This window comes from Vanessa tameamea, chromosome 18 (genome assembly GCF_037043105.1).
Source record: "Vanessa tameamea isolate UH-Manoa-2023 chromosome 18, ilVanTame1 primary haplotype, whole genome shotgun sequence".
In the NCBI taxonomy this organism is placed as follows: domain Eukaryota; kingdom Metazoa; phylum Arthropoda; class Insecta; order Lepidoptera; family Nymphalidae; genus Vanessa; species Vanessa tameamea.
This window is the reverse complement of record NC_087326.1, coordinates 8,895,017-8,916,070: the sequence shown is the minus strand read 5'-3', so window position 1 is coordinate 8,916,070 and position 21,054 is coordinate 8,895,017. Positions and strand designations below refer to the sequence as shown.

Here is a 21,054-nt window from a genome sequence, read left to right as displayed (position 1 = left end):
AATGTACGAGAAACTAAAGAGTATGATCGTTAATGTTAGTTTGAAATTAAAAGAATGTTGCCAGTAACTAATTAAATTAAAAGAACAACAACTCAAAGGAATACAGGCCGTGTAGATCAGACCTTATAGTCCTCCGTCGTGCTAATGTCTCCACTCCTTACGTTTACGTTACACAGGCATTATGTTTACTTGAAAGAGTTAATATTCATCTTAATAGTAATTCAGTAATTTAATAAAATCTCTTCAAAAAAATGTTATTGTAACTTCAGATGCAATAACGATGCACTACCAAAACCACAACTGGTGCAACTAAATACGACGACAATTTATTTTCACAATTATACCAATATCAAAAATTTTATTAAATTATATGCAATGAAAGCTCGGGAAAAATGACACTCGTATATTTCACAATAACCGCGACAGAGGATTTTGAATGAACGACGATGAATGACAATTAAGTGCACTTCAATTTATAATTAATATCTAAAGCTCGTCTTTGGACTTGATCATTTTGAAGCGAATTTATTTTCTGTTAGATATAATAATTTATTAGATATAATGTTTTTTTTTTATGATATCGGTAGGCGGACGAGCAAATATGTCACCTGATGGTAAGTGGTCACTACCGCCCATAGACAATGGCGCTGTAAGAAGTATCAACCATTCCTTACATCACCAATGCGCCACCAACCTCGGGAACTAAGATGTTATATGCCTTGTGCCTGTAGTTACACTGGCTCGCTCACCCTTCAAACCGGAACACAACAATACTGTGTACTGCTGTTTGGCGGTAGAATATCTAATGAGTGGGTGGTACCTACCCAGACGGGCTTGCACAAAGCGGTGGTTGGTTCGCATGTTATATAATAATCTTGTAACCCAGGAATATATAACCTGGAATCAGAGTAGAATAACCTACATATAATTTCAAACTAAGTTAAAACGATGAATTAAGTCCATTACGTAAGTTAAGACCACGTAGCGAAGATATTATGTTTTATGACAAGCATAATTCTCATGTTTGCAACTTTATAGCTTTATAATATCGTTGTGTATTTCTATTGTACGTTTTTAATTTTACAAGGAAAATATTTTCGACCTATTTCTTTTCTTATTCATTAATACGTAAACTAAATATATTCAAAATTGATCTCTTTATGAGAGAATTATATATATTGATAATATTACTTGGTGGTAGGGCTTTGTGTAGATCTGTTTGGGGTAGTTACCACTTCTCATCAAGTCCGTCAAACATGACTACTTAGTCTTGTTGAGATATGAATCGATAAGTGAATGTAATTACATGATCAAGGGACATAACGTCTTAGTTCTCAAGGTTAGTGGTGCATTGACGATATGGTTAATATATCTAACAGTACTAATGTCTATGTGGTCAACACCGACAAGTTATCAGCATCACATTTGTCAGCCTGTCAAACGATATGAAATAAAAAAAAAACATTTAGTCTGATGATATTATTGGGCCATATCTAGCATTTATAAGTTTAGTAATTTGTCGGAAACGTCGGCCAAATTGTTTTTAGTTGTTAAATATATACTGTTTCTTTAATATATCTTTCACGAGGATTAGATGGTTTGAATATTTGTATACCAATGAAACATTCATTTAAAATCTCGATCTGGTCACTATATCTTATGTTTTAAAAATTCGATATTGTTAATGATTAAGCAAAAAGTATATCTTATTCATACAAAAGAAGGCTGTCAGCCAAATAAGCTACGGATATTAAATGGTCATTTTCGCCCATATACATTAGAAATTTAGTATTTTCAGAAACATTACCTCTAATCTTATTCAGGGACTTAAAAATGTTTTCTCATGTGGTGGTTATTACATTGCGTTACTCAAACTGAGTTTATCTGAAATCCAAAGTTTGAAGTTTATTTCACATGTGCAGATGACCTGAATACGTTTTCCTGCGCTGTAAAACACGAGATGAATAATAAATACAAATTAAGCGCGTAAAAATTCAATAATGCCTGGCCAGAAAATTTGAAAAATTACACCAAATAATTTTTCGTCTTCTTCTTGTGTGTTGTCTCTGTGTTTTTTCTGTGAGAATTATCAGTAGGAGTTGATAATATTATCTTAATATAGGACAAGTTGGTTAGTTGGTTGGCTTTGGCTGTTGGCTGTTGGCTTTCCTTGTACTTTCGAATTATCAAAAAGAGAATGCACTGGTTTTTTTATCCATACCTTTATATATCTCAGATTAGCAGATGATCAATATATTTAATCGCGATATATATTATAACTCTTCCATTGAATTTCAAATCGATATCTATTTGCGTCGTCACAGTTTTCATTATATGCTTTAATCTACTTTCTGTTTTCACTTGTAATCTCATATAATATGAATATAAACTAAAATGTTATACTTTTTATAAATGTATTATTTTTGTAAATTCTTTATAAATTAATTTTATCAATTTCTTTTAAAAAATATATTTTGCTCATAATTCTAAACTTGATCAAGTTTTTACGACTGTATTTATTAGTTATAAAAACTCGTGACTTTTTTATTGTAAGGCGACAGTGACTAAAATTGTTCACGCGTTGAATTGGAGATTTGGAAGCGAGAGAGGAGGGATTTATTGAAACTGCAACAGAATGCATTAATACCTGCAGCAGAGCAAGTAGGTAGGTTTAGTCTTTATACAAGCAAATCAGTTCTTTAGTAACTATGTTTATTTTTTTACTTGCTATATACTGAAATATTGTAAAAATAGTTTTAATTGTCCACAGTAATATGATAATTTCTTTTTTTTAAATATTATATATTTTTGATTTTTTTGTTGCCTGAAGTTACTAAACTTAGATAAATAGTTGTCACTTGTTGCTAGGACATACATATTTATGTTATTTTATGTCTCCTTCCAGTAATCTCTTTTTTATCTCTCCTCTGTGCATTTTTGAGATCACTTTGTGTGTTATTGTCTAATATGTTAACCTATATAATTACATGACCAAACTACTTTTTAATAATTACATAAATAACTCATAACGCAACGATCCGTACGCCAAAGAAGACGAATTAAACATCGCCACACTCATTTTTTGTTTAGCTCGACTCATCGCGTTTTCGAAAACAGACCGAGGATGAAAATCGTGGTCACTATTTTTATAGTCATTCCTATTAAATAATAATATACTCGTTTACCACAGAACATGAAATGAATAAACACCAAATTAAAAATCAGTAACCTTTGCGCATATACCTTTTACAACTGAAATCCGTTTAGCTATACTAAAGCATCGTCAACACTTAACTATAAAAACAACAGGAAATAGACAACTTATTTAACCCAAAATCGGTACCTTAGTACGTTAGTTTACTAAAACAGGGCAAGCTGAGGATTTGAATAATATAGTACTGTTACAAACAAGTTAAAATCTCCGCAAGCGTACGGAAATCGACCTACAAAATTTTGACATCTAAATCTCTATGCTTAAGTGCTATTTTCGTTTGAACATTAAAAAGATATTTGGTGTATTTAATGCGACAAGGTTCTGTATTTTGAATCGCACTGCAGACGCGCTGATACAGTTAATACTTGAGAGATTAATTTACTTTAGCGAACATTGCTTAATTAATATGTTAAGTGTACAATTACTCTGCATGCTTAAAGTGCTATGTATTAGGCGCAATGACAATTTATCTTAATGTTTAACTTGCGAATGAAATGTTACTTAATGAAAACCTTTTATATTTCATAACCAGGTAAAATGTTTAGTTAATATTGACTGATCTTAACAGAAGAATCACACAAGGCTAGCAGGTTCGAATCCTGATAAATATATTTTAGCTCTTATATGTTTAATTTATATTAATTAATCTTGAAAAATGCATAGAATGAATTCTGCCGAATATTCATTTTAAACAATAAGAAATAAGTACCGTTAAGATAACAGGTTACTTTTGCTCGGTTCTAAGATGACCTATAAAAATTGGTTATTGTGGGTTATCCCTAAGAGATAGACGTATACCATCCCGGAGGTTTTCGTAGACCTTTTTAAGGTGTACAATTTAAGCGCAAAAATATGTGTTTATTTGCGAAATCACATTAGAAACATTTCTATGATAGTTTCTCTACTATATTAAGCATGCAAATTCCGTTGCGTAGTTTTAAAGAACTAAGCATACGTAGGGAAAAACTTTGCTTCATACTATAATATATAGTATATCATATATATAAATTATATAATAAATCAAAAAGTATACATACATAATATTGTATTAATTTCGTCGCAGGAATTCGACTAACAAACCTCTGGTGTATGTAAAATACATATAGTATATCATATATATTTACCTATATGTTTTAATCAGACTAACAGTCTCGTATGTATTGTTTTTAAGTGATCGTCAATTTCGGGAATTCGAAATGTAAATTAAAATACATAAGTATAGATTTTTTTCCAGATGCTTCAAATTTACCTGTAAGCTTTTGTCGAATTTTATTAAAATAATTTATATGAATATTATTTTGAATTGTTGTTTTTGATGTTTATTTTAAAAAAAAAATATAAGAAAAAGCGATACCTCAATATATGGATGAAAAAGTTATAGCACATAACGTAAATTATGATAATATTTAAAAAAAAAAACGAATTACAAAAAAAAGGTTTTAAAGTGTAATACCTGGTGTATTAATATCACCCGCACCACCTAGATGTCCGAAAATCCACAACAGCGCGATTTTTAAGACACTTTCTGCCTCGCACAACCACTCTGTGGAACCAGCTTTCGCCGGCGGTTTTTCCGAACCGATACGACTTAGGAACCTTCAAGAAAAGAGCGTACTCTTTCCTGAAAGGCCGGCAACGCACCTGCAAGCCCCCCGGTGTTGCAGATGTCCATGCGGTGGTAGTCACTTTCCATCAGGTGAGCCTCCTGCTCGTTTGCCACCTCTAGCATAAAAAAAAAAAAAAATGTATAAAGTAACACATCATTGGTTTGACGAAATATTTTAAACAAATTTATTTTATAATTAAATATTTTTTTTTTACAGTATACGTCTTATCGTTGCAATCGATTGAACAATTTATCCTCCTTTATTTTACAGGTCGCGTTGAAATCTTCGTGATAACACTTTAACGAGAACGAACCGAAAGTTCGTTTATTTTCCATTCATTTTCATTATCAACTATCGACGTATTTTTAATGGAAAGCTTATAGTTGAATACAAAACCAATTTCGTTTAAAATTGACGCGCTAGAAATATTTTCATATTTGCTTTGAAATTTTTTAGATCCTTTTAATGTACCAGCTTCTATCACGTTGGTATTTTTATTTTTCTTTAAAGTAATTATAACGTATAGTTTTTTTTTATTATAAAAAATATCGATAGTTGTATTTAAATTTTTGTGTATTCTGAAATGTGCCACTGCTGGGCTAAGTCCTCTCACTTTAAGAAGAAAGTTTGGAGCTTAATCTACCCCGCTTTTCCAATACGGGTTAGTGTATACACATGTGGCATTATTTTGTTGAATTTTGACACATGCAGGTTTCCTCGCGATGTGTTCTTTCACCGCCAAGCCGAGATCAATTACAACAGAAACTAAGCACATGCTAGTTTTGATATCTGCTAATCTTACCATACACTAATGTCTCTTTTGTTCATGACCCAATAAAGAACTATGTGAAAACTTTCCCAGGATAAACGACCTTATTTAGCCTTAAAAACGTTGCCCTCTGAACATTAGGTTTATATTTTTTTAAGTAATTAAATTTTTCCATTTTCCTCGCACCTTCCGGTAGCGTAATGCGAAAAATATTATAACAATTAAATTAAAAATACAAATGAACAAAGTTGAAGCTGAAAAATATAAAATTCAAGAGCTTAATTTCATAATTTGTGATACGCTTGAGGTGAGAGGAGGTATGCAAATGAGTAACATTAAAATATATATTTCTTGCTCCCGGGTAATAAAATCGCATAGCGCTTTAAACCGCTTTTTGAGCTTCATTTGACACTAAAGTTTTATTACCGTAATTTATTTGGGCTTGAACAACAAATTTTAAATTTAGTCAGAAACATTTTTCGTAATACGGTTAAGTAAATTCTAAATGCCGCGACCAACTGTACTACACTGTACTGTGGTGTTAGGTCGAACAAAGGTTTGACTTAACAATCGTGCTGATGTTTTTTTTGTAATTTGTGTATTATATCAAGTTTTAAACGCGGTCTAATTTATTTTTTTTTGGCCGACTTTCCCTTTTTCTAATAGCGTTCGTCGGCTCGAGTTGACTGCTAGTGTTTTCATCATCCAATACATTTAACGTTTACTGTCTTTATTTATTTATTTTTATATACATATATCATAGGTAGGTAGACTGACAAATGGGCCACCGGATGGTAAGTGGTCATAATAGACATTGGGTCCGTCCATGTATTATTTTTACTATAATACTGCGAATACCATAAACGACCACAATAAATATATATTTATATTTAAAATATACACTTAAAAAATATTTTGTAGGTCAATAAGTAATACTAAGCACACACGATGTATGGACACATGAAGTCTATCTTTTCTGAGAACCGTAACAACTGTGGCACGATAAAAATAATGCAAATAACCGTTGGCAATTTAAACGCGTAGCAAGCACATTTCAAAAGCTACGCCGCGTCGTCACGAGAGACTACGAATGCTACTACGCGTCTACGATTATACAGTAAGAGTCACAATTCCGCACCACGAGATAATAAGTGCTTACGAAGATAATATACAACATTATCTTTTATTACCAGCATTTGTCTTGCTATTATTAATTAAATAAAACGACTAAGAAACAAATTCGAAAGTGATATTATTATTTTTGATTTTAATTATTATAACATTTAAATAACGCGTGCATCTTAACCGATGATTTCGGGTTCAAACCCAGGCAGGCACCACTGAATTTACATGTGCTTAATTTGTTTATAATTCCTCTCGTGCTCGGCGGTGAAGGAAAACATCGTGAGGAAACCTGCATGTGTCTAATTTCAACGAAATTCTGCCACATGTGTTTTCCACCAACCCGCATTGGAGCAGCGTGGTGGAATATGCTCCATACCTTCTCCTCGACGGGAGAGGAGGCCTTAGCCCAGCAGTGGGAAATTTACAGGCTGATTATGTTTTTATGTACGTATCAAAATAGCGAAACATTTTAAGACAAACTTCTTAACTTGCAACATTTCTCGAGTGAGATACGATGTGAGTGCTAACAGATTAATACTAAGTCGTTACTTTAATAATAGGTTTTTAATGGTATAGGATTACGGGCAAATGGGCCACCTGATCAACACAGTCTATAGATATTGACGCTATAAAAAATTAACCACATACATACCACTCTAATGTGCAACCGACTTTGGAAACTAAAATGTTAAGACTCTTGGGCCTGTAGCGACACTGACTCACTCGCCTTGCACCAGAACACAACAATGATGTATATTGTTGCTTGGCGATAGAGAATAGGATAGGGAATAGGTTGTATTCATGCGAAAAAGCAATGCTGGCATAATTGCACTAAACATCAATGATGGCTCATCTGGACTTGAAGCCACAACTTTTGGTTAAGGTTAGGTTATATTTTATAACAAGTGGACCATCTCTGCCACTCCCAGTAATATGAAAACTCCAAATATATTCCTACATCGAGTATTCGGAAGACAAATGTATGCTTAATTTGGACATTCGATAATCAGTAAACGATATTTTATGCATTATTAAGCGTTATGTGAACAAGGTTTGATGAACAGCCGAATTTGCGCAAAGGTCCGTGAATTATACCGAGCTATATAATTACCGGAGTCGGTATGCTTTGACGAGTTGAAGGCTCTGAAACTGACAAATCCAATTCATAAACATAACAGTTAACTCGTATAAATGTATAAAATTGCAACGAAGGTTATCAAAGTTTCATAAATAATAATAGAATCCCTCAAATATGAAACTATTTATTAATATATAATCATCATTTCCATATATAACCATATGTTGTAATGCGATCACTTGTCATAACAAGATATATATCAGAAACAGCTGTAGCGAGACCAAAATCTGTGTGTAATTTATTCTCTGTCTAGTTTCGGGTTTATTAAACATCGTTGGCTGTGTGCCGAGACGGCAAACTGTGCTGCGAATCTATGCAAACGGCGGCCCCGGCTGGCTAGGGTCTGTTTATATTCGACAATATATTATACTGTTTTATTAATATCACGATTCGAATGTTAAATGTAGCACTCTCCCTACGTGTAATAAAAGAGTTCTCAAGTCGACTTGTTTATTTTTTAATGCAGAAAATAGATCGATCGTTGCTTGGCTTCCCTAATGGTTTTTTCTGATCGTAAATCTTAGGAAGTAATGATGTTATAATAAAGTTAATAGAACAATAAATGTTTCTCTTCTAGGAGTAGGGAGCAGTTTATTCCACCGCGCTACTCCTATGCAGTTTGGTTTCATTACAATTTATATAATGACTATTAAGATTACTAGATGGAGAATGTTTATAATTTCTAAGTTTATAATTTTATTTCCAAATGTCGAGTTCACTAATTTATACAATTCCAACTAACCAAGCATTCTAGATTACAATTGTGTTAGTGTTGTTGATAACACTAATTTGAACCGAAATGTCCCAGTAGTTAGAACGCGTGCATCTCAAGTAATGATTTCACAGGTTCAAACCCAGGCAAGCACTACTAAATTTTCATCCGCTTAAATTATGCTTATAATTCATCTCATGCCCGGCGGTGAAGGAAAACGTCATGAGGAAACATGCGTGTGTTTAATATAAATGAAATTTGTATCCACCAAGACGCATTGGAGCAGCGGGGTGCAATAATTTCCAAACCTTTTGCTAAAATGGAGAGAAAGCCTTTGCCCAGTAGCGGGACATTTACAGGCTGTTACTAATCCTTATTTGCATTGTATAATCTATTTGTCTAATTTATATGTTTATAGTATATAGTTATATTTATATGAGACGTTATAAAAATTGGGGATAGATTTTCCAATAACAATGAATCCCTTTTACTCAGCCAGATTTGGCAAATGAAGTCGTACTCGTAAAAATAAATTTCAACGTTATCCCCGTTTACGGGTGATTCGTAACAATATTGTTTGTACGGAATAATAATTGGGTTAGCACGAATAGCTTTTTCGTTTACAATCATATTATTTAATCAAATTTGCCCTTCAAAAATGCCTATATATTTCGAATCGCACAATAAATATATGTAAAGTTAGGATTAGAATATAGATAGAATATAGATTCTAACAATTGGAACCGGCGAGCAACTTACGTTAAGTAATTTAGTAAAGGCGAGTGAGTTACTTTTTTCCATGAATTCATATAATTTGTGTTTATAATTCATTTCGTGCTCGGCGGTGAAGGAAAACATCGTGACTAATTTCAACGAAATTCTGCCACATGTGTATTCCACCAACCCGCATTGGAGCAGCGTGGTGGAATATACTCCAAACCTTCTCCTCAACGGGAGAGGAGGCCTTAGCCCAGCAGTGGGAAATTTACAGACTGCTGATGTAATGTAATGAAAATTGAATGAAAATGTCATAACAAAAAATAATAGGAAATACATTTTTTCGTATTATGTTCTTTTTGAAGAGTAAGCTAACGAGCTTAGACACCAAATGAACATTAATACATTTTTTTTTTTTAATACTTACATCCTTTTTGTTTTAACTTCATCATGAGAACACGAGCGTCAAATATCAGAATGTGACATGCAGTATTGACTACAATAATAATTACAAAATACACGATTTGACACGTATCAAAATGTCGTATCACCGTAAGTCGGTTGTCAAAATTTCAGGAATGAGATACAAAGTGAATTTCTTTTTCGATTCTTTACTTAATCGTAATACTGTTCTTTATTTTCTCCCCGTGCCCCCATCTATTTGGATTCGGTGTAGCATGTATTTTCATTCCTCCTCCCTTATTCTTCATCTGATCGTTCAAATCCATCTCTCCCTAATATCCCTCCTCACGCCCGCCATCCATTTTTTCTTAGGTCATCCTCTTCCCCTCCCTCCCTCTACGCTCATGCTCATCACTCTTTTAGTAACGCATGTGTCCTCCCTTAATCGCAATACTGTTCTGTAATATTTAACGAAGACGTTAACACTTGAAATAGCGACTTAGCATTAGATTCTGTGACGATTCTGTAACTGTTCTGAAATAATAAAATTAATTCATGATCTGAATAAAAACATCGTGAGTTCTGCTTGTGTATAAAAATCTAAACGACCGACCAACCCAAACCGAATCTCTGTTTAACTAAATGTAATAAATCTGAGACTAAAGGAAAGTAGGAATACTTTCATGTTGAAGAATTTTATTGGTTTGCATTTTACATAGTGATTTAAGAATATTGGAAGTATTGAAACAAATATCGAACTTTTTCTATATGTTTCTTATGCAAAGAACTCTCAGAATATACCGTCGCCTGCGGGAAAATCGTCGTATAAAGATTTCATTACTCCAATATCGGATTCCGGCCGGTAGTAAACTAGGAATGTAATTTAAAAACATGTTTTAGTTATTTGGTATGTCCACACTATTAAGATCACACTTTTTTATGAAATTCCGTAAGGATATGTTATTTCTGTTTTTTTTTTTATTTTGATATATTGCATTTATTTTGAGCGTTGAAATCATTTGTAATTGATTTATTTTAAAATGTTTCGTCTTAATTTGTCTATCTTATAGTATTACTTTATTTAAAATGTTTGAAACAATTTTTATCACACAATTAGTATAATTTAATTAAGGCATTTAAATATCCGCAATGCGTTAAAACGATGTGATCATTACAGCAGCATTAAAAGATTTGTTCGAATCTGATTTCGTTCATAATTAGAATAAAATATAAACATTATAATATCAAACTCATTTTTTTTAATACGTTGGACCCGTTTCCTCCCTTCCTTTGATTACATATCTTGATAATACCTATATGCTCCTGACCGATTTTAGTCATAGATCATGCGCTGTCTATGTAGTTTTTGAAATGTATAACTGAAAAAAAAATTAGTAAATATTCAAAATATATAGAATATATAAGAATATGCATCGATTTATAGATAAGTGCTGCTAAGCTGCGCAGTATCACTCGCTTTAAATTTAGAAGCCAATGCCAAGCCAATTTTTTTTAATGATATAATTTGGTGGACGAGCAAATGAACCACCTGATGATGTAAGTGGTCATCATCGCCCATAGACAATGGCGCTGTAAGAAATATTAACCATTCCTTTCATCGCCAAAGCTCCACCAACCTCGGGAAATAAGACGTTAAGTCTCTTATGCGAAGGCACACTTACACTGGCTCACTCACCCTTCAAACCGGAACACAACAATACTGAGTACTGTTGATTGGCGGTAGAATATTTGATGAGTGGTTGTTACCTACCCCGATGGGCTTGCACAAAGCCCTACCACCAAGGAATAAGAAAATGAAGCCAATCGGACAAAACCGAAGAGAGTTTAGGCAGGATCAACGTCTTCACGAGCTGTACAATATTACAACTCAATAATATAAACAATAGAAGGAATAAGTACAAACACAAGGAATCATATTCCTTAGTAAGATTTTCTGAGTTAAAAAATTTGGAACCACCTTTTATGATAAAAATACATTATTATTAAAAGTTAACAGCCTGTAAATTTTCCACTGCTAGGCTGAGGCCTCCTCTCCCTTTGAGGAGAAGGTTCCACCACGCTACTCCAATGCGGTTTGGTGGATTATGTGTGATTATGCTCCATGCAGGTTTCCTCACGATGTTTTCCTTCACCGCCGAGCACGAGATGAATTATAAACACAAATTAAGCACATGAAAATTCTGTGGTGCCTGCCTGGGTTTGAACCCGAAATCATCGGTTAAGACGTACGCGTTCTAGCCACTGGGCCATCTCGGATCTTTTATGAAAAAAAAATGTATATATATATATAATACATTTGTTTGTGTTTTTTTTATCTGATATTCTCAGAAAATGCTTCATACAATATAAATGTATTCTAAATTGACAGCGAAACATACCCGGGAAATATGTATCGAAGAAATTTGACACTTATATAGGGTTGCAAAAACAATAGAATAAGTTATATATTTTGCTATACATTTTTAATTTGACTTTCTTTATACAGGCTGAATTTAATCCGTACTAGTTGTACATTTTCATAATCGAGTTCAGTAAACTAGATTTTTTTGTATAATTGATATAAAGTTTTATTTTCACGAATTTTGATCCCTTGATTTCTTGAAGTATTTATTGTTCTGTCGTGTACTCGTATTTACTAAATGGGCCATCCACGTAAATATATCATAGCACATAAATCTGCTGTATACATAACAAGAACCTCTTTAAGTCTTATGTATTAAATTCCTGAAGTCCTTTTTGATGAGTAACTCCTTAGTCCACGGTATGCTGTTTTGTTGCTTGTAAGAGAATGTGAAGGCTATATGTAACAGGATATAAGGAGAAGCTGATTTTTTTTATGATATAGTTAGGCGAAGCAAATGAGTCACTTTATGGTAAGTGGTCACCATCACCCATAAACGATGGCGTTGTAAGAAATATTAACCATTCGTTACATCGCCAATGTGCCACCAACCTTGGGAACTATGATGTTTTGTCCCTTGTGCCTGTAGTTACACTGGCTCAATCACCATTCAAACCGGAACACAACAGTACTACTGTTTGGCGGTAGAATGTGTGATGAGTGGGGTGGGGTGCCCGTATTGGTAGGTGGTACCTACCCAAACGGTCTAACACAAAGCCCTACCACCAAGAAAATGAATTTATGAATTAGGTTTTCAATTAAAATTTTAGAGATCATTGATGATTACTGGGTTTTTCTTTGAAATAAAGTAAATTGACTAATTTACAACGAAATACAAATACTCGTTAAGTAGTTTATTTAATAAGGCAAACAAACAACGAATACACAAACCTATATGTGAACACATCACCTACATACGCACACTAATGTAATACAAAAAATACTACAAAATAATAAGAATTACAAAAAAAAAGTTAAAACGATTACAATGTAAATTATAAGTAGACAGTAATCGGAGTAAAAAGTTCTATCTTTGAGACAACGTAAATAATATTACATGAATAATCCCAACGGATAATGTTACGAACAAGCTTTGATGTACATCGTTGTGTTGAATTAGAATATTTATTTGTATAATGTACAGACCAATATGAATTTTCTGAATATTAAAATTATTATCTCGGCGTGTTTCAACCCTATTGTTAACTCGATAAAAATGTCGCAGCATCTCCCGCAGTGAGCATTCATAGTTGTTTAAAAAATAAAATATATATTTTTAGCTCCTTAATATGCTTAAATTATACTTTTTCAGACGTAAGTCTGATGTCAACTTATCACCTCAGTCTGTTCGTGACTTTATTATTGTAAAGGATTCAATAAAGAATTGAAGAATCAAAATGGCAAAACGTAGCAGACTGGATCGTAATGGCAACACTTATTGCTCAGAGGGGCGAATTTGAACAGTGAAGCTCCTCAAGTAACAGTGCCTTATTCACCTAGGCTATCTTACAATAAATACTGCTTATACTTGGAGTTGGAGCACTGATTGCAAACGATAATATTCCAATAAAATACTTGTGAGCAATTAAAAAATATATACGAGTATTTACTAGTTAAGTTATATAAATATGCGGACGCTTGAAGATTAAATTAAATATTAATTATAATAAAATTGCGTGTACATGCAATTTAAATTATGAAAATGTGCTTTTACGTAACGCGTCCTTTAAATTTAATTCTCAGTTATCGTTCACCTTTCGATATCTCTGTTCTGATAGAATCTGTTTTCCGAACCGATAGTAGCTTTACATTTACGCAACACTGTAACTTGATTTAAAAGTGCTTTAATGAGCCTACATGAACATTTAATTTTGATTTATTTTTTACGATGATACTCTATTTTAATGCATCGAGTTATACGTCGACGATCGAGTTTGTTCATAGAATAACTGTTTTGTAATGTACTGGCTTCACTTTTATGGCTGGACTGCAATGCAAGGCTTATCTGTTTGACCTAGAATAAATGCCGAGTGGGCGGCGAGTCTGACTTATTAAATATTTAAAGCACTTTTATTTATTTTATTTTTTTATTTTACACAATTCAAAATAGTTGACTTGTTACACAAGTCAAATAGCAGAAAATTATTACATCCAATTATTAAGGAGAACAAATGGAACGGATTTTTTCTTTAATTTTACGTATTCGTTCCAAATTTTAAATTGCATCAAGAAAGCGCTTCGGTCGCCACGAGTTCTCTAGTTTTTACCAATAAAACGCTTCGCCTCTGACTCTGGCCAAGCAACACAATCAAAAAGAGAGTTTTAAAAATATAATCTTGGTAGGCGGTGGAGTAATTGACATATATACAAAGTTATACTTATACGTAATACATACATGGATCGAACCAGATTAGGTCTTTAAGATTGACTTACCTGTGATAAAGAAACTAATTTCATTTGAGATATACTACAAGCTTGGCTACACGCGACCTACTTTCGCCGGCCGGTTGAGCAATCACAAACACCACGTACATGTACAGTCTGTAAATTTCCCACTGCTGGGCTAAGGCTTCCTCTCCGTTTGAGGAGAAGGCTAGGAGCATATTCCACTACGGTGCTCCAATTTGGGTTGGTGTATTCGCGTGTGGCAGAATTTCGTTGAACTGAGACACATGCAGGTTTCCTCACGATTCCTTCGCCGCCGAGCACGGGATGAATTATAAACACAAATTAAGCACATGAATATCAGTGGTGCTTGTCTGGGTTTGAATCCTGGTAAAATTGTAACCTTACATCTATAGTATTTTAAAAAAAAAACGACGAAAATATTATGTAAAATGAAAATGTGACATGAAACACAGACAGGAGCCCATATTTTTTTACGATACAACCGAATCATTTGTGAACACAATATGTCCTATTATGTAATTCGTCATTGTCGATTGGATTTTATTTCCGTATGTTTTCCCTTAGTCCATAAACCAGGGCAAACGGAAATTAAAGATCGACTAAAATCGTATCTTTTATAATTTTTCATAGAAATAATAATTATTTTGTTTGAATAGACTGTATCGCTACACAATAAGTACGAAAAATATACGAATGATAAAATGTAATTAAATATTATTATTCTTTGTTACAGAAAACCACACGCAGTTGGATCGAGAGTACGTTTCAGAAACGAGAATGCAAGTTCTTTGTGCCCAGCGCTAAAGACGAGCACGTGTAAGTTAAACGATACCTATTTATAAATGAGAAAGCAACCTCTCTTCCTTTAAGCTACGTTGGTTGCGAATATATAAACAAGAACACTGGTTGCTTCTCGAAACTGACTGGAGTACGAATTAAATTATTTGTATTTACATTTCTATAGAAAATCAAAGTTTAGAAATTAGATCATGAATAATGTAATCATTAAAGTTTCTGAATACCTTGTTACTTTGATTATTCCTCAAAATTAAACAAACCTATTGTTTGATTTTTTTTCTTTTAGTTTTTAAAAGAACGACATCATAATTAAATAAGGTTAAGATGGTTATTTTTTTTTTTAATAAATAAATAAATATCGGGCAACATCACATACAATACTCTGATCCCAATGTAAGTAACTCAAGCACTTGTGTTATGGAAAATCAGAAGTAACGACGGTACCACAAACACCCAGACCCAAGACAACATAGAAAACTAATGAACTTTTTCTACATCGACTCGGCCGGGAATCGAGCCCATGAACATAGAGGACAGAGAGGCGTACCCATGAACATCGGTGTACACACTACTCGACCACGGAGGTCTTAACCTTTTTTTGTGAAATGAGTCGCTAATATTTTCGCTCTCCAACTTTCTAGGCATTTATAAAATATATTAACATAGTCCTTGAAAAGACATACTAATAGGTAATGTTATTATAAATTATTTTATATAAATATTCCGAACAAATAAAGGTATACATTTTGATGAGATATTCGCGTCTTTCGCGCTGCTTCCCGCCAAAAAGTGAATGAATTTAAAAGCCATCTGACAGTTTGACGTATGACGTTCGGATAGTCACACTAATTCTCCTTATTATACATAATATATAGCGAAAACAAATTCATTCTAACCAGGTGTCCCACGACAGCTCTTTAAGGCTATCACTACCATCACCACTCTTTGACATTGGCGCCGTAATTTTTATCATTGACTAATTTTTGCGGTGTATTTGTTCGTGTTGGTTAACATGAGTTACATAAACTTGATGCTATGATATAGGTAGGTGGACGAACAAATGGGCCAGCTGATGGTAAGTGGTCACCACCGCCCATAGACAATGGCGCTATAAGAAATATTAACCAAACACACCGCCAATGCGCCACCAACCTTGGGAACTAAGGTGTTATGTCTCATGTGCCCGTAGTTACACTGGCTCACTCACCCTTCAAACCGGAACACAACAATACTAGGTACTGCTGTTTTGCGGTAGAATATCTGATGAGTGATACCCAGACGGGCAAGCACAAAGCCCTACCGCATAAACTTGATGCTAAAGTTATTTTACTAGATTATGTAAGAGCTAACTGTGGTTCCTTACTACGATAACCATCCATCACAGTTAACGTTATACATTAATTAATTAATCGTGCAAATTTCGATAAATCACGTTTAATTTAATCGAAACTTCGAAACTATTCGGAATAAGATATTAATTTAACAAAATTTACGAATTCCGTGAATCGGTCTAAGATTTGTGAGAACATAATCTGATTGTATTATCTAACGATAAGTTGCCTGTTAAAACATACACAAGTAAATAAAATAGCTATGTATTTTTATTTCGAATTTACAAAACGTAAATATATTGATTATTTTTTGAATGATGATGTAAAACATGCAAAAATATATATATTACAAGAACACGTTAGTCGGTTTAAGGTAACGAAATCAGCAGTACTATTCCGTACGGACTCTCTTGGTGAAATAATAAATGTATTATTTTATAATAATATATGTAATTATTTCCACACACAATACAGTTTTTATTTTGGCAGGAGCCCGATCTAGGTTGTCCTGTATTAAGGCTACTTGCTGCTCCTCTAGGATAAGAACTATATATTTATTTTTACAGTACATTGGTGAAAGACTAAACATAAGAAATACATCATCAATTATAAAATAAAAAAAGAGTAACTCTCGTGTATGGCTTTCTCGAAGAGCTTTTAATAGATATTATCGTTACAGAAGAAAGTAATCCCGTATAATTAAAGATATCTATCTATTGAAATTCTATCTATCTATGTTAATATGATTAGTATAAAATATAAACGTGTTAAAAAAGTCAGTTACGAGTATGTAGATCATATGCCCGTATTATGCGTTTTTTAAAACATGCTATCATAATTTTACATTTAAAATGACTTGCATGTAAATAGGTTCGTTAGTGAGCTTGCGTTAAATTTTAATCATGATATTAAATAGGATCATATAATGACGTAATGTAAAACAAAATCTTACCGACATGAGGCGTTTTTTTTTTGTTTGTAATCTAAATTTATGAAACACAATCTTCCAATCCCCGCTTTACCCCCTTAGGGGATGGAGTTCTGTTAAATCCATTCTTAGCGGATGTCTACACCCTATAAGGAACCTATCTGCTGAATTTCAAGTTTGTAGGTGTTATATCTACAACAATATTTCACAATTGCTTTTATACAAATGCTTTTTAAGGACGCGAATAAATAACTAACGCTCGTAACAATTAAATTAAAAGGATTTCTAACTCTCAAGCAATATAATAATTCAAGCAGACTTAAGTAGAAACACTTTATAAGAATTTAATTTACTTTATCGGTTTATATAAATATCAATTGTTTAATGTTTAAATATTTCTTTTCTTAGTATTGTTATTTTATTTAATATAAACAAATGAGAACCTCTAGTGGTCGCTCTGGGAGCAATTCTAGCTGGAAAAATGTAATGAGGAGGTGAGAGAAAAACGAAATTGTGACCGCGTGGTTTGTTATTTATATAAATTATACTAATTATAACTGAAATTGTATGCGCAGGGTCACAGCGCTAACGGTTCAGTTGGGAATATGCAATGGGCATGTTTTACTCTCTACGTCGTTTTTCTTAATAGATTATCATCCCAGCTAATATTATAAATGCGAAAATTAATGTTTGTTTGTTACGCTTTCACGTCTTATCTATTTAACCGATCGTGAATTAATTTCGATATATAATAAGGAGCCGAGATGGCCCAGTGGTTAGAACGCGTGCATCTTAACCGATGATTTCGGGTTCAAACCCAAGCAGGCACCACTGAATTTTCATGTGCTTAATTTGTGTTTATAATTCATCTCGTGCTCGGCGGTGAAGGAAAACATCGTGAGGAAACCTGCATGTGTCTAATTTCAACAAAATTCAGCCACATGTGTATTCCGCCAACCCGCATTGGAGCAGCGTGGTGGAATATGCTCCAAACCTTCTCCTCAAAGGGAGAGGAGGCCTTTAGCCCAGCAGTGGGAAATTTACAGACTGCTAATGCTAATGAATTAATTTCGCATACATATTGTCAGGGTACAGGAGAGGTTTAATCGTTTTGTTAAAAATACATTAATAACTAAGGCACAAGATTTTGTAGATGATAAAGGCGTGGAGCTAATACATGTTGACTTTCAGACAGGATATATTATATATAATTTTATTTAACTGACATAACTTTGTATGTTGGAGAAGAGTAACTGCTGAGTTTCTTGTCGGTTCTTCTCGGTAAACACTACCTTCTGAACCGGTAGGTTTACGTTTAATACAGTTTGGGTAAAATGACGATTGTGATGATGAAAACTGCTCGTTGAATAAAGTATATTTTGATTTTGATTTTTGACATAAGGTACTTAGCTGACCCCAAATAAAAAGATACAGCATGTCTTATTTTTGGTATACGTCATACACAAATGTGAAAGAGTTACCACTAATATAAAGTGTAAAACTGCAGAGACTGCAGAGAATGATGTAGCAAATTTAAGACTGAAATACTCATATGTACCTAAAGCTAATCCGCAAGCAGCTCTTTCAGTGCCCGCACAGTTATGTGTATAAATGAAATCAAACCAAATATTATTTATTCAAGTATGTTTATAAAAACAATTGTGAATCGTCATGTACGTAAATTTCGAAAAGTCGATTCTACCGAGAAGAACCGATAAGATAATCAGTAGTTACTTTTTTCTATCATTTTAATTACAGAGTTTCTGTTAATCAAATTCAATTGAAATAACTCTCTCAATAAATAGATAATCTTTTGCTTTAAATTTGAAGTGAAATAGCTGGTTTTTATATATATTTCACTCAATATAATTAAAAAAGTTATTGCCAGACCCTTTCAACCTATGGGCTCAACACCCGCCTAAAGTTTTCATACTTTGGAAAAAATATTTATTGCAATACTTAAAAGCAAGCAACCTGGTAATACACAACACTATTTTTTACTTGTAAATCGCTTTATCGACAAATAGAACTACCTACTGTCGTCTTTTTCATTTGGTAACAGGCTTACGCTTGGTCACAATCATGGTGATTGCATTAGTATGTAATCTAACATAGAACGCGATTGCCTAGGAGATGACATTAACTCTTGCCTTGTGCGTATTAGAAATGGCAAAGCTGAACGATTCGTGCGAATAGATGAAAGGTCGATTACGTTGGAGTATAGGTTCTGATGGTGCTTAGTTTCACGATAGAAGAAGGGTAAGAGGTGAATTTAAATCATTTATTGTTGTTTTGGTTTGAATGATAAGAAGATCATCTTATTTTTGACAAAGCAATAAATGTAAAGTGTATTTGTTCGTATATCCCACGGTGCCATTGTCAATGGATGTGACCTCTTAACGTAATGTCAATGTCAAAATTTATTTATTCATGTTATCGCCATCCGGTCATGTTTGTGTAGCCGATTTCCAGTCATGTTTCATCTCAATGGATGGCAGCACTGTGCAACGTGAAGTTCGTAGGAGTCAACTTCAGATCACTTGGAAAAAGTGCTTGGAACAGTGAACTCTTATTTTGTGTTACCATAGTTACTGTAATAGATAAAAGTTATAAGTGCAACTCTTGTTATATTCTGTTTAGTCTAATATTCAATAAAGAGGTTTTTTATGTGTGTCAGGTTTACCACTGGTTCGGAAGGAAACAGATCAGACCTGAGAAGTTCCGGTGAAAGAAGATATTATTTTTCAATCATTGCCTTTACGTTACAATTGTTCATAATTCTATTTGATACGGCCTGGAGGCGATCTTTTTCCAGTGGTGTTATCATCTAAGAAGTCACAAGTTTTGTATTATCTTTTAACACACCAACGTTTCGTAACGATTTTTTCAAAATTTGTAATTGAATAATCATGAAAATTTTATGGGATTCTGTTGTAAATTTTCCAAAATATTTTTTAACCCGGTATACTATTACGTCACAGTTTCTAGTCACGCAAGACGTTTATATTTTCACAAAAATACATCTCATTATCATATATTGTTAACACTTAATATTTTAATTTCTTTAAATTTGTTTGCTAAAGAAACTTTGGGGCCCAGGTTATATATTACGCAAATAGCCTCCTCCTCTGCACCACAAAAATCCTATTGATATCGTTCGCTTAACCTCAGACTAGAATGCCAAAAAATATTATGCTTAGGTGATCTGTTTTTTTTTTTAATTAATTGGCTTATGCAAATCATGCATAAACAGACAAAGACTTTCTAGAAGATCGAACCATATATTTGCCTTGCCTGAATTGTGAAGGCCTGAACAAACAGCGGTAATTCAAGACTAACGCTGGGAAACGGTGTTATATCTTATTCATGTCGTAATTATTCACAGGGTTAAGCTCGGGTCGATTATTCCAAAATTATACCGATAAATATATCATGGTATGGACATTGACGTATTTCCTCGGGGCAAAACGGGCGATGCTCCT

General features: G+C 33.3%; 1 protein-coding gene across 9 annotated transcripts in view; it reads left to right on the top strand.

Moving 5' to 3' along the window:
• The window catches only part of Trpm (Transient receptor potential cation channel, subfamily M), a 265,036-nt gene that overhangs the window by 170,417 nt on the left and 73,565 nt on the right, over positions 1 to 21,054 (top strand). For all 9 annotated transcript variants that reach the window (XM_064217803.1, XM_064217804.1, XM_026635934.2 and 6 more), the window contains one exon: positions 15,249 to 15,331. In XM_064217803.1, coding sequence (XP_064073873.1) covers positions 15,249 to 15,331 — 83 coding nt within the window. The remainder of the gene's footprint in view (positions 1 to 15,248; positions 15,332 to 21,054) is intronic.